Source organism: Copadichromis virginalis, linkage group LG9 (assembly GCF_057382275.1).
Source record: "Copadichromis virginalis isolate Kocher_CV1m ecotype Utaka linkage group LG9, C_Virginalis_male_GT1.1, whole genome shotgun sequence".
In the NCBI taxonomy this organism is placed as follows: Eukaryota; Metazoa; Chordata; class Actinopteri; order Cichliformes; family Cichlidae; genus Copadichromis; species Copadichromis virginalis.
In genome coordinates this window covers 32,469,942-32,485,578 of record NC_140626.1, presented here as the reverse complement: position 1 = coordinate 32,485,578, position 15,637 = coordinate 32,469,942, and the positions used below count along the sequence as shown (strand labels likewise).

Here is a 15,637-nt window from a genome sequence, read left to right as displayed (position 1 = left end):
TTCAACATTGTCCATTTTGATGTTTTACCTAAATAAATAATTTAAATACATCACTGTCATCAGTCATGTCTAAGTATAAAACCCCACTTTCACAATCTGAATCAGAATCAGCTTTATTTACTAAATATATGTTTTAACATCCAGGTATTTCCACGTCACATTGCATATCCAATTTTATGTCATCTTTGTTTGTCTCATGACAGCACACAGATGGCATGATAGTGTAGCTTTGTGTTGGAAAGGATCCTGGTTAACTAAGTCGCACTGGCATAGTCTCAAGGACATCCTACTGATGTATTCTGACCTTAGACTACTCTCACCAACGGTAATACTGTCCAAATGCTTTTTTTTTGAGTGTTAATTTCTTTAAGTAAATGTGAGTATGAATAAAAAAAATGGTTTAAATGAAATATCCACTGAAGTGAGTTCACTCCATTTATGTTTAAACAGTTTCACCTTTCACAAGAATGTACGCTGATTTTGTTGATTGTACTTTTAACAAATCCACAAAGCTTTCTCACTGTGAGTAATGGTAATGTAGAAGTTAAATTATATTTAATGGCATTCACAACGTATAATTTTCCAGAAATATATAAAAGACATATGTGGGTAAGTTGTATCGTCCTCTTCTCTCTAAACAGAACATACACTGTATAAGATCAATAAAAAATATTTGAAACCTATACTGGGGTATCCACTTGTGTCTGGAATAAAGTCTCTTACAGATAATATTTATCTGTCCATTTACGTATTTGACCAGCATTGACCCAGTTATCTTCTTTTTTGGGAAGACTGAGTTTTTGGATCTATGTACGTCAGTAACTTTTGTATCAGAATCAGAATCAGATTCAGAATCAGAAAGGGTTTTACTGCCAAATGTTGAGCAGGTTTACAACATTAGGAAATTGCTGCGGTGCTTCAGTGCAAACATACTGTCATAAATTACGCTTAAATAGACATGAAATAAAAATAAGAATAAGAATTAAAAGTGCTAAATAGATAGATATATACATGATATATACATGAGTGCAGGTGGTGATCAGTGCCAAACATGGAATGATGCAGTGAACACAGCGTAGGGTCATGTGTTAGTGATGGGAACAGTCATACGGTTATTGTTCATGTGTCCGACAGCAGAGGGGAAGAAACTGTTCTTATGGCGAGAGGTTCTGGTGCGAATGGACCGGAGCCTCCTGCCTGAGGGGAGCAGGTCAAACAGACTGTGTCCAGGGTGAGAAGGGTCAGCTGAGATCCGAGCTGCACGCCGCAGTGTCCTGGAGGTGTACAGGTCCTGCAGAGATGGGAGTCTGCAGCCAATCACCTTCTCAGCAGAGCGCACAACACGCTGCAGTCTCTGTTTGTCTGTTGTTACATTTCCTCTGCTTATTAATGATTTGTGTCATTGTGTTTACCACAGATTAGATCTAGAAGCTAAGCATGTCATGTTTTTATTTAGAAAACTCTGGGAAGGCCAAACCTTGACTCATGGTGTTTTTCCAGCCAGGTATGATTTTATTGCAGTGTCAGTGTGTTTGAGATCATTCTCATGAAGAGAATTAAGCCACTGCCAGTCACATTCTTTCCAGATGATATCACATTGTGCATCGAAATCTAACCTTACTTTTCTGCCTCAAAAGCTGATTCAGTATATCTGGACGTAATGTTTTCAGCGGGAGAAACGTTTCGTTACCTCCGGATGAAGTGAATTTTGGGATGCCCTTACTTGGATGAATGAGCATGCATCAAGATACTTACTTTTCTTGTTTTCAAATTTTTTATCAGATTTGACAAGATCTCCAACACATGACAGAGCCTACACCCTGTTTTACAGATGGCTGTAAAAACTCTCTATAGTACCTCTCTCCAGAGCTCCTCGGTACATGTTGATGATTTGAACCAAAATTTTCAAATTCAGGTTAATTACTCTTTAAGACCTAATTTCTTGTTGTCCGTCAGCCTTTTCTCCCAGTGTCCCTTCATTAAGAATGGCTTCTTTACAGCCACCATTCTGAGATTCTTAAGAACATCATCTATTATGAACAGTTTTTCCACTTTTTAGAAGTCAAAAGTATCGCTGTCATACTTTTCATTCAGAGAATAATCTATCTGAGGTGTTCTGGATATTTTTGTTGGACACAATGAGCCAACACGAAGTTGTGCTGTGATCTTTTAACATTTGGTCCAACACTACTTTCCTATGATTAAAATCATTAATGGGCGTTCATAGCCTCTTGAAAAGGAACAAGGATTTTGGTGAGAGGATGGAACAAATTTGACAGGAAGTTGTCACAGAAGTTGGTGATGTGAAAAAAAAACTTGTAAACTGTAGGTGCAAACCCACAGACAATTTCATAATCATACAGAAAGATTCAGGAAGGTTTTCGTGAGGAAATACTTTTCTTAAAGACATGTGGTCAGAGAGAAAACCAGGAAGTTCCTTGTAACATGTAAATTTAAAAAAACAGGCACCAAAAAGAAAACAATGCAATCATCAGCACTCAGAAAACAAATAAGCAATTATTCTATTGTTTTCAGGAGCTGGAAGAAAGATTTGTGTCTTTTAAAGTAGTTACAGTTGAAGCCACTATGACGACATTTTCTGATTTTCTAACAGAGAATCATTAGTAATCACAAAAATGTGGTTTGTGCTCAGCCAAGTCATCTTTATAAGGAGACAGAACTACATCTTCAGATGATTACTATTGCGCTCTACCATCATACATCCAGTGTGCTGATAAATTCACTGGTTGCCTTAATGCACTTTTCTACTCTATTTGAGTAGTGCTTAAAAAAAATCCTCATTCAGTAATTCATATAAGCACTTTTTTTTCTACATCTTAGTGCTTTCTAGCTAACATCTAATCTGACTTTATGCTAGTGACAGAGACTGGCCAGTTGCTTTCTGTACTTAAAATATATGTCTATGTGCTTTATTTGTTTCCTCAAAACAAATCTAACAAGGAAAAAAAGAGAACCGTCCAGTTATTTTCAAATAAGAAAAATGAAAAAAAAAAAACACGAAATGAATCCTTTTGTCATATATGTTTTTCTCATGAGTATGATTACTGTTATTTACTTAGAATTAGGTTTAGAAAGGGATTTAGTTTTATAGAAATTCAGATAAAATCTGTAATGTGGCTAGATTACTATGTAGGAAGTACAGTGGAAACCACAGCTGTTACTTTTCATTAAGAAACTACTGGCCTATCTACAAGTAATAAATTGTTCAAGGCTTCTTAGAAAAAAACAGGGATGTTGTTGTAGGACCTGAACAAATGTGACAGAAAGTTTGATAATGATGTGGAAAAACCTGTAACACCTGTTGGATTCCACCCAGAGTGTTTTCACTGACACCTGAAGAAGCTCATAATGAAACACAAACATTCAGGAAGGTTTGCTGTGAGGAAATCACTTCCTTAAAGTCATGCCATGAGGAAGAAAAGCAGGATGTTCCTTGTATACATATTAATCAGCAAAACTGTCATTGCCTGGTTTCAGCTGATGTTTATCTTGTTCTCTCAGGCAGTTATGAGCCTTTATTTGTCACTTGCAGTTGCCTGCAGCGAAATTGAACGTTTTCTGACCATACATACATTACACAAACATCACATCAGGGAGAACGGTCAGAAGAGGTTGCGTAAAAAAAAACAAGGAAATCCATCCATTGTGTCCTGGAGGAAACGTTCCTCCAGGACACGGTGGCGAGGTTTATTAAACTCCACCGAGACAGCTGGTGACGCAAATCTGAAGGCCAATTTCACAGCTGCTCACTTCCGGCCTACCCGGCCTTCGGAGGACTCGGCCCACATAGACTGCGAAGGCCGGGTCCTCAGGGGGATGCAGCCTCTGAATTTGGACACAGCTTATAACCCATGTCACTAAAATGTTACTCTGTAGCTGAATGTGTCTTAGTTTAAGTGAAATGAGATTATTTTGACTAGAAATAAGACAAATATATGTTTTAAGATTTTGAGTTTTTGCAGTGTAGACTGTTTTTTTGTACCCTAAATATTCTTTACCCATTCAGATGAAGACAATCTTAGAAACCTGAAGAAAAATCCAATGTGTTGAAGCATGTCTACTAACTATAAATGTGATACACCACCCAATTTGAACGTTCACAGAAATAACTGATTAACATGACCTATGAATATAAAACAATCTACAACTGGAACCAGCTTCAGAGTGATATATTTTTGAATGTATGGGTATTTCTGAAAATATTTAAATACATTCCCAAAAACTGTGTCTAAATTTCTAAAAACTTGACACAAAGTAAAAAACGTTAGAACTTTTTTGTTAAAATTTTACATCAAATAAAATTCAAAATCATGTTCTCTTTTCTAAAAACCGACATTCGTGCTCTGGTTGTATTGAAGTTCTGCCACCCTGTGGCAAAACTTTATGACTCACAAGAGAATCACGGCGCAATGTGTGTTTGTAAGAAAGACGATGTATTGTTTTGAAATATGTGTGTTAATGTCTTCATTTAATTTAATAAAATATAGGCAGTCTGTGAAACTATCATAAAAAAACTACCATGAAAAATCACTTTTTTGTAGTTTCATTAAAAAAGGTAACTTTTTATATATTCTATTTTGATTACTTTCTGTTTTTATTTTTTGTGTTTTTGGCTTATAGCTAAAGACAATCAAATAATTCTTATCTGGCTCTTACAATTGTAGTTGTGAAACTCTCATTAGTGATACAATGTACATTCAGATTACTACAGATGTGTGTCTTACAGACCATTATATAAAAACAGAACAAAACACTGTGACAAACATGATTTATCACAGTGATAGTCATTCAAAACATGACTATCAAATGTGATCATGTGAAACACGAATTCCAGAAAAGTTGGGACATTCTTTGAATTTTAACAAAATGTAAACTAAAAGACTTTCAAATCACATGACCTAATATTTTCTCTATAACAGAATGTAAATGACACAACAAATGATTAAACCATGAAATTTTACTTTTTTATACAATTTTATTTAATTTTTGTGCATAAAAAATTCTTAGTTTGAACATTCATGTGATTCATAATGTGATTTTCAAGTATTTTAGTTGCTCAAACTTTAAGAACGACGCATTTTTTCTGGAATTTAGGTTGCATGTTTTGGCTTGATATTATCCATACAAAAAAGTTTCATTAATAGTGATTTACAATTGACTAGTTTGTTTGGATGCATTCCAGATATGCTTCATTATGCTGGGATCATTCTGTCGTTCACAGCCTTAGATGAAACCAGAAGGTGAAATGTAAAAAGAATATTTTAGAAGTGACAAATTCTTCAACCACACGCTGTCCTTTAAATTCACCAGCAATGAATGCACTTGATAAATAACTGCACTGTTACAAAAAACATCGTAAAACAACGGTAATCTTCCGGCAGCTGGGGCGCCAAAATACGACCGTGAAATAACAGAAAATAACTGTCCCATAAAAATACGGTTATTTTCAGTAATGAAAATAGAGTTTGTTGCGCTAATTTGACATGGGATTCTGCCTTTTCCAAGTGCTTTTAGACATTAAATTAGGAACATTTTTACGCGATCAAACAATGAAATTACCTATAAACAAGGTCACTGAATGTGGAAATATGAATCATAATACGTAAATGTACAGAAATATACAGTTAACAGTTGGTTCAAATAATAATTGATTGGATGTCCAGGGACAGACTGACAGAGGCGAGGCTGCCATATCGCACCATCGGCCATCACTAGTAGGCGGTAGATGAAGAGTCTTGACCACGGACACAACGACGGAGAGTGTCCGAGCCGGGGCGCGAACCGGCAATCTTTTGATCACAAGGCGAACTGCCAACCCTTGAGCCACGAACAGCCTAACTAGCAATGATAATAATACTTATGTGATGCAACACAAGCTTATAGGGATCATGTTATATACTTTTCCATAGCATTACATTTGAATTCGATCTTTCAAATAACGGACAGATATTTGTGAGATCATGATACATTTGTATCATTTGTATTTTAACAATCTAAATATGCATATGTACAGACAGATACATTTTAATTCAATTTAATTATGTTGTATTACTGATAGGTTTTGTATTGTTGATTGTCATTTATGCTTAGAAACATTTACTCATATATGCTTAGAAGTGTATAATCATTTGTAGATTGAAAGAATGTTTTATCTTAAAGGAGGTCTGTATTAACTCTGTGTAGAAGGAAGTGCATTCATTCGTCTAGAGTGTATCCTTGGTATAAATCACATACTCCCTAGGAGAGTTTCTTTGATTTATGGTATAGCAAGCATACGTATATCTGTTTAAGTATAAACACATACACAGGCAAGGTACTCTTTGTGTGAATGTAGACGTCATATGTTAATGAACTTATGCATATTCATGTAACCTCAATAAAAGAACAGTGGTACGGGAGAACGGACGAGAGCAACCGGGTCAGGCGAGGGAACGGCGCCTCTTCGGTCTCTCCCGTGCACGAGTAACATGAAGAACTTGCCTACTTTGTGTCTTGCTTTGCGGTGTAATTATATTGTCTTCAACGTTCCAGCGAATAGGTTTATGCTACAAACCTATCAATTACATTAGGCAAGGCAAGGCAAGTTTATTTGTATAGCACAATTCAACAACAAGGTGATTCAAAGTGCTTTACAGAGACATTAGAAACAAAAACAAATAAAAAGCATGATTTAAAATTGATTAAAACAAGCAAAAAAACAAACTAACTAATTAACAAACAAACAAACAAACAAACAAAACAGTATATAAAATCAAAACAGATAAAATCAGTAGTTAAAATGTTAGTTTTGAAATTTAAGCTTAAAGTGTGGATTTGGTGCTTTATTCAAATGCAGCTGAGAACAGGTGAGTCTTCAACCTGGATTTAAATAAACTGAGTGTTTCAGCTGATCTGAGGCTTTCTGGGAGTTTGTTCCAGATATAAGGAGCATAAAAGCTGAATGCAGCTTCTCTGTGTCTGGTTCTGACTCTGGGAACTGATAAAAGACCGGATCCAGATGACCTGAGGGATCTGGAAGGTTCATGCTGGGTCAGGAGGTCGCTGATGTATTTTGGTCCTAAACCATTCAGAGCTTTATAGACCAGCATCAGAACTTTAAAGTCTATCCTCTGACGGACAGGCAGCCAGTGTAAAGACCTCAGAGCTGGACTGATGTGGTCCACTTTTTTGGTCTTAGTGAGGACTCGAGCAGCAGAGTTCTGAATGAGCTGTAGTTGTCTGACTGATTTTTTAGGTTACAGTGATTACAGTGATTTAACGTTAATTTACATTCAAAATGTGAAGTCAAAGTCTATTTACGTAACTTTAATGATATTCTAGAAGAACAGAACATTACTGTAAAATGCACAGTAAAATACCTTCATATTAGGGTTTTTTCCTACGGTCGCAGCGTTACCCGCGACCGTGTTGTTAGTTCACATTCATTGGCCGATGCTTAGCGTCATGTTATTTATATTAATTGCAATTCCTACCTCTACATTTCTTTTTCAAAATATATAATTAGCACAGTGTGTCCGTGCAATGTTTTACATTGTGGCATGCAGAGAAATCTTAACAACGAAGCTCACAGAGAGAGATTGAGCTTGTTGTTTAACCCCAAGCTGGTAGGGGGAGGTCTTTATTAAAACACTTGCTGTGCTACAATGTGCCTCAAGGTTCAACAACAGCACAACAGAAGTCACTCATGGTACAGCACTCTCTCTACAAAACAACAACTGTCAGTGACGCTGCACCACGGCGTAAACACAACATTCAAGATAATGAATAATGGCAGAAATGAACTTTCTCCAAAGGGTGGCGGGTCTCTAACTTAGAGATAGGTTGAAGAGTTCGGCCGTCCATGAATGGCTCAGAGTCGAGCCGCTACTCCTCCACATTATAAGGAACCAGTTGGGGTGGTTCCGGCATCTGACAAGGATGCCTCCTGGGTGAGGTATTGCAGGCATTTCCCATTATATGTTACAATGGGTAGGACTAGACATCACCTCAGATGTAATGTTGAAGAAAAAGAGGGGGGAGAAATGGTGACCAGGTACAAAAGTTTCATGCAGAAGAGATAAGCTGCATTTTCTTCTTTTTTCTATGTTTTACTTTAACATGATTTATCAGCAGCTCCATCACACAAATATTGATTTCAACATGATTTTTTTCACTCAGTTACATAATGTAGGAATGTGTTGATCAAAAATGTATTTTGATAAATATTTATATTTTTAACGAAGAATTAAAAATGATTTAATATTAGCAAAAGCACACATAAATAAACTCTTCTTCTGTATCACTTTACCCATGGAAAGACTAGTTATTATTTCCTTTTACCCTCAAACAATGTCCAAAAGGTAAAACAGAAATCCAAAACTGGAAGAACCAGTTTGAACCCACAGCTCTGTCACTGTCAAATGCCAGAGGCATGCCAGCTGTAAAGCTATAAAAGCACTGTGTTGAACAGAGGCTTTAACATTCATCTCTCTCACCTGCGCAGTGACAACAGTGAAGTTAAGATGGCTTCATTTCCACTATGTAAGATTTATAGTTAATCTTCATCAAATAAAAGTAGTGAATTGTGTTTGAGGTCCTGTGAAGTGAATTGTGAATTGTGAATTGTGTTTCAGGTCCTGATTTGAGCATTGTGATGATTGGGAAAACTGGTGTGGGTAAGAGCGCTGTTGGAAACACCATCCTGGGAAAAACAAATTTCAGCTCTTGTCCCTTACTGGGGTCAGTGACCGAGGTCTGTGAAAAAGGTGTGGCACAGATGGGTAACAGGTCAGTTAGTGTTGTAGACACACCAGGGATCATGGACGTTGCGAATTCAGATGAGTTCATCAAAAAAGAAATCAAGAAATGTGTTGAAGACTCCTCTCCCGGTCCTCATGTGTTCCTGTTGGTCTTCCAAGTGGGTCGATTCACTAAGGAGGAGAAAAACTCAGTGAAAGCCCTGCAGGAGCTGTTTGGCCCAGAGATAAACCAGCACATGATTGTGCTGTTCACCCGTGGCGGCGATCTTGAAGACATGACCATAGAGGAGTATGTAAATGAAGCTGATCTTGGACTTCAGCACATCATTGAAAGCTGTGGAAACAGGTTCCACGTCTTTGACAACACCAGCAGTGACAGAAAGCAGGTGGAGCAGCTGGTCAAGAAGATTGATGACATGGTGGCAGCAAATGGAGGCATACGCTACACAAACGCCATGTATAGACAGGTGGAGGAAGCACACAGTAAGGGATTGGCCGTGGATGAGTGTAAATTCACTGAGTCGCTGTTTCAGCGTATCAAAATGTTTCGTACTGTTCTTCATGGAGATTAAATTATTGTAATAAATAGTGATGAATCTAGTCTAAACAGGACAGTTTCTGTACCCATTTGTAAGTCTAGTCTGACACAGACTTACAGTGTAGACAGCTGTCTACATTATTTAACTTTATCTTTTGGTATTCAAGAGGAAAGCATTATAAAGTGAAATAATAATCATAGTACGAGCTTTTCTCTACTGCATCTGCTCCAATTTGTAGTGAGTTTGCAACCCTGATGGTTTGGTGTTAAATTTATTTTAAATAGTGTGTTTTATGCATATTTTCAGTCAATGACTTGTTTTTAAATGATGGCATGAAGTTTGAAATGTATTTTCTTTTCTTTGCCATTTTTGTCTGAAAATATTGTGAAAAGCATTTAATTTTGTCAATGATTGTTTATTGTTGCTTCAGTGTAATTCTTTTAAATGTTATATCTCAATAAATAATTTCAATGCATCGCTGTCATCATTTCTTTCTAATTCTAAAACACTGCTTTCTTTTTTTTTTTTTTTTTTGTCCCGTTTGGATCTATAGCCATCAGAATTGTTGTCTTGAGGCCAAGAAAGATGCCAAGCGGATTTATTTTACCAAGTGGATCATCATGGCCTTGCCATATTGGTCCATTTGATTGACCTTTATTATAATTATGAATTTATTTTATTTTCAGTTGCAAACGGGACGGACATAACTGTGGGATAGGACAGGGGGAAAGAATGAAAGAAAGAGGGGGAGAGAAAGAAAGAAAACCAAAGGGGAGAAGAGACGGTGAGAAGGGGGGGAAGAGAGAAAAAAAAAAAAAAAAAAAAAGAAAAGGTATGGAGGAGATCAAAACTCCAGACATCCAGAGGCCCCCAGAACACAAGAGACCAAGGAAGACCCACAGAGGGGCAGCTGCGCCACTGTCCCAGTAAGAGCTGAGGAGAGTCCCAGATGAGGGCTCACTCAGCAGCCGCGGAGCAGAAGCCAGGGGGAGTTGCAGTGACGCGCCCGTGAGCTCCGCCGGCAGCCAGCTGTGCCTGAGTGACCGAGCCCCAGGCCGAGAGGTCGGGGGCACCCCACCTCCGAAGTGGCCCGAGCGAGCCCCAGGCTCCAGGCCCCGATAAGCGGCCGCCAAGGAGTGAGCCGGTGTGTACCCGGACGCCCACCCCCAGACACAAAGAACCACCAACGCACCGACACCTGAGGGAGTCCGCCACTGGCAGGGGAAGTGGTGGTGGGTGGAGATAGGCCTCCAAACCTTGGAGGGCCTGAGATGTCCCCAGAGAGGTGGCGTCTGATACCCAACCTGACATATAGACACAGACATACAGGCACACACAGACACAAACATCCATTCCCACCCTCATGCTCTCATATGCACTTACTCCACACTCAACCAACGTGGAGACAGACATAAAGAGACGCTGTACACACTATCACACTCCCCAAGCATACTCTACGAACCGGGTCTAGGTACTCTTGCCCCTGGAGGGGGGAACTGCACCCAGACCCTGGTGTTTCCAGTCTACATAAACATGGCTATCAAAATTGCCCATGTATGTTTTTTTCTTAATGATGCTATTTTATGCATATGTATAAAAATATATGGAAATAAGCTGCCTTCTTCCTGTTTCGTGCAATGTGTTGGTTTTTTTTGTGTGTCATATGTCATTTACTCAGTTATTACATTACTTACTAATATCGTCATGTACTGTATGTACAGTGAGTATAGTACTGGGGTTGTATTTATCAGAATGCAGACAAATAATGTTGGTCAGTAAACAGTAAAGCTGTATTTGGTTTCCTTACTTTTTAACTCAGACATGGGCCGAGTATGTGTTCCCAGTTTATTTGATGTATTTTTGAATCCCTTCAGTAGCCATTTTCAGAATAGAGTATTTTCTACAGTTTCCCAATAACTGAGAAATGTGAATGAAATTAAAGTTTTGGAACTAAAAATATGAAAATACCTAAAAGTCAGAGGTTAGGAAAATTAAAAAGATTCCCAACAACATCACACTGCATCTGGATCATAACAAAGTGAGCTCTTCCTTATGACTGCCCTCTACAGCAAGTCCAGGTGTAACTACAGACTTTATGTCAACCAGTCAGTTGCACATTAATAATGGAATAAAGTGAATTAATAAAAATGTTATTTACTATACACTGTTCCAAAAAATAGTAATGTCAAATTATTTTACTGTGTAGTTTACAGTCGTGTACTGTTTTTCTAGAATATCATTACATTTACATAAGTAGACTGATCTGACACGTCAAATGTAAAATAACATAACATCACTGTAAATGTAATAAAAAACAATTTACTTGTTTTTTAAATATACTTTTTTGTACATATGCATATTTAGATTGTAAAAATGCATCCAGAAATGTCTCCCATCATGCCTTGGGACATGTGTTGCTGTTTAGATGTTCTTGTTCTATTGTTTATGGTTACGTTACTTTTAACTGTTATCTTGAATGTTGTGTTTACGCCTGTCATGAGTCGCTGTGTGGCAGGCAGGAGTTGGACGCAAAATGCAGGCACTCAGGCATGAGGTTTAAACACAAACAAACTCAGCTTTATTTGCTGGCAGGGGAAAGTCATAAAAAAGGCAAACTAAACTAAACTAAACTGGAAACTCATAAACAAAACTCAGTGAGACACAGGGAGATCCACACAGCATGAGGGACGACGCGACACGGACACAGAGAAACACAAGGCTTAAATACACAGAGGGAGCAATCAGGGAATGAGTAACAGGGGGGAAACACAGCTGGGGCAAATCAGGCCTAACGAGACAAAGGAAACACAACCAGACGCATTTACATGAGACACGGACTTTCAAAGTAAAACAGGAAACATAACACAGACTGAACTTAGACACACAGACAGGCACTACAGAGGGAACAGAGACGTGGGACCAGGGCAGACACGAAACAAATGAAACACAACGAGCCAGAAACCAAAACACAGGGAACAAAGTCCAAAACAACAGCACTGAGGCCCAGGAACAGTCCAAAAGCAAACAAACAAAAGAGCCCACGAAAGGCGCAGAGGCCCAGGCAACAGTCTCGAAAAGTTCAGGGGGCCGGCCCGGAGGCTGACGGCACAACAGTCCAAACCCGGGCAGTTCAGGGGGGCGGCCCGGAGGCTGACAGCCCAAGAGCCCAGAAAACAATTCAGGAGGCCGGGCAGGCGGGAAGCATCGGCGGCGACGGAACAGATCAGGAGGGTGGCCGGGCAGGAGGCACCGGCGGCGACGTAGTTCAGGGGGCCGTCCATGATGGCGGCGTAGTTCAGGGAGCCGTCCATGATGGCAACGACGTCCAGTCATCGGCCGAACAGGACATGCAGGACGAGCAGGCCGGACAGGACGTGCTGGCCGGACCGGACATGCAGGACGAACAGGACCAGACGGCATGGGGACCTCAGGCGCAGACGAAGCTAGACGGAGCGAGGCAGGACCAGGCGACACCAAAGGCGAAGACACGGAGGCAGGACCAGGCGACGCCGAAGGCGAAGACACGGAGGCTGGACCAGGCGGAGCTGAAGACACGGAGGCTGGACCAGGCGAAGGTGGTGGCGCTGCAGGCGACGGCGTGGGAGCCGCAAGTGGTTGCTGGACGGGCCCCTCGGACCCTCCAGCGGAGGCAGGAGGCTGGACGGGCCCCTCGGACCCTCCAGCGGGAACAGACGGCTGAAGCGGTCCCTCGGACCCTCCAGCGGGAACAGACGGCTGAAGCGGTTCCTCGGACCCTCAAGCGGAAGCAGGTTGCTGGACGGGCCCCTCGGACCCTCCAGCGGGAACAAACGGCTGAGCAGCCAAGTGACCCTGTGGCTGAGCAGCTGATGCAAAAAATATAGCCCCAGAATAAATAGTCCCATGGCCCGAAGAAAGAGAAAAAGTGTCCTTTTCGCTCACCACAGCCGGCTGTTTTGACATCCGGCTGTGGGGTGACACGTCCGGCTGTGGGGTGACACGCCGGTGGCGTGGCCGCCGCTTCCTCCTCGGTGATGGCTCCAATGGGCCGGGCAACTCCAAGTCCGGTGGGCTGGGCAGCACATCTTTCTCCGAGTTGGGTAGGTGAGCGGTAGCAACAGGGGGATGCAGAAGAAGCTCATTAAGGAAAAACTCCTGTATGAGTGGGTGAAGTGAGTCCAAAAGCCAGGGGAGACCAGAAACCAGTCGCTGTAGCCGGTTCGCTACAGCACGCTGAAATTCCTCCCCAGGATGATTCAGCCACAGGTCACATAATTTATCCACTGAATAAATTATATCCTCCCTGAGCTCTTCAGACGGGGCAAGTGCTGCTGGGTCCATGTACTGGTCGCGTCATTCTGTCATGAGTCGCTGTGTGGCAGGCAGGAGTTGGACGCAAAATGAAGGCACTCAGGCATCAGGTTTAAATACAAACAAACTCAGCTTTATTTGCTGGCAGGGGAAAGTAATAAAAAAGGCAAACTGATTTGCCATTCCCATTGATCTTGTACAATTCTAGGCATTCCAGTATCCAGCTGTGGGGCATTGAGTCATAGGCCTTCTTGTAATCAATCCAGGCAGTGCACAGGTTGGTCAGGCTGGTCTTGCAGTCTCGGCTGACTGTTCTGTCTACCAGTAGCTGGTGTTTTGCACCTCTGGTATTCTTGCCAATTCCTTTCTGTGTCCCGCTCATGTATTGACCCATGTGCCTGTTCATCTTAGCCGATATGATGCCTGACAGGAGCTTCCATGTAGTACTGAGGCAGGTTATTGGTCGGTAGTTGGAGGGGACCGGTCCCTTCTTGGGGTCCTTGGGGATCAGGACCGTCCGACCTTCGGTTAGCCATTCCGGGTGTCTCTCGTTAATTAGCAGCTGGTTCATTTGTGCTGCCAGACGCTCGTGGAGTGCAGTCAGCTTCTTTAGCCAGTAGGTGTGAACCATGTCGGGCCCTGGTGCTGTCCAACTCTTCATACTGGAGACCCTTTCTTGGATATCTGCCACTGTGATGGTTACTGGACCCTGTTCAGGGAGGTCGCTGTGGTCTGCCCTCAGATCCACTAGCCACTGAGCATTGCCGTTATGGGTTGCGTCTTTCTCCCATATGCTCTTCCAGTATTGCTCCTTCTCCAGCCTTGGTGGTGCTGTTCTCTTATTATTGTTCCCTTGCCACTGAGAGTACATATATATATACATATATATCTACATATATCTACATATATATATATAAAAAAAAAAAAAAACACCCAGCACGCCCCTGCGGGCGGTTTATCCTTCAAGCTCGGGTCCTCTACCAGAGGCCTGGGAGCTTGAGGGTCCTGCGCAGTATCTTAGCTGTTCCCAGGACTGCGCTCTTCTGGACAGAGATCTCCGATGTTATTCCCGGGATCTGCTGGAGCCACTCGCCTAGCTTGGGAGTCACCGCACCTAGTGCTCCGATTACCACGGGGACCACCGTTACCTTCACCCTCCACATCCTCTCGAGCTCTTCTCTGAGCCCTTGGTATTTCTCCAGCTTCTCGTGTTCCTTCTTCCTGATATTGCTGTCATTCGGAACCGCTACATCGATCACTACGGCCGTCTTCTTCTGTTTGTCTACCACCACTATGTCCGGTTGGTTAGCCACCACCATTTTGTCCGTCTGTATCTGGAAGTCCCACAGGATCTTAGCTCGGTCATTCTCCACCACCCTTGGGGGCATCTCCCATTTTGACCTCGGGACTTCTAGGTTATACTCGGCACAGATGTTCCTGTACACTATGCCGGCCACTTGGTTATGGCGTTCCATGTATGCCTTGCCTGCTAGCATCTTGCACCCTGCTGTTATGTGCTGGATTGTCTCTGGGGCATCTTTACACAGCCTGCACCTGGGGTCTTGCCTGGTGTGATAGACCCCAGCCTCTATGGATCTTGTACTCAGAGCTTGTTCTTGTGCTGCCATGATTAGTGCCTCTGTGCTGTCTTTCAGTCCAGCTTTGTCCAGCCACTGGTAGGATTTCTGGATATCAGCCACCTCCTCTATCTGCCGGTGGTACATACCGTGCAGGGGCCTGTCCTTCCATGATGGTTCCTCGTCTCCCTCCTCTTTCTTGGGTTTCTGCTGCCTGAGGTATTCACTGAGCACTCGGTCAGTTGGGGCCATCTTCCCAATGTATTCTTGGATGTTCCTTGTCTCATCCTGGACTGTGGTGCTGACACTCACCAGTCCCCGGCCCCCTTCCTTCCGCTTAGCGTACAGCCTCAGGGTGCTGGACTTGGGGTGAAACCCTCCATGCATGGTCAGGAGCTTTCTTGTCTTTATGTCAGTGGCTTCTATCTCCTCCTTTGGCCAGCCTATTACCCCAGCAGGGTACCTGATCACG

The 15,637-nt window shown here is 41.8% G+C and overlaps 1 protein-coding gene across 1 annotated transcript; it reads left to right on the top strand.

Annotated features, from left to right (window-relative positions):
• The first annotated feature begins 8,494 nt into the window (after window positions 1-8,494).
• Window positions 8,495-9,661, top strand: LOC146702280 (GTPase IMAP family member 7-like). The gene is made up of 2 exons (XM_085469234.1): window positions 8,495-8,541; window positions 8,634-9,661. The coding sequence occupies exons 1-2, from the start codon at window positions 8,523-8,525 to the stop codon at window positions 9,329-9,331; spliced, it is 717 nt and encodes a 238-aa protein (XP_085325360.1). The 5' UTR covers window positions 8,495-8,522; the 3' UTR covers window positions 9,332-9,661.
• The last annotated feature ends 5,976 nt before the right edge of the window (window positions 9,662-15,637 follow it).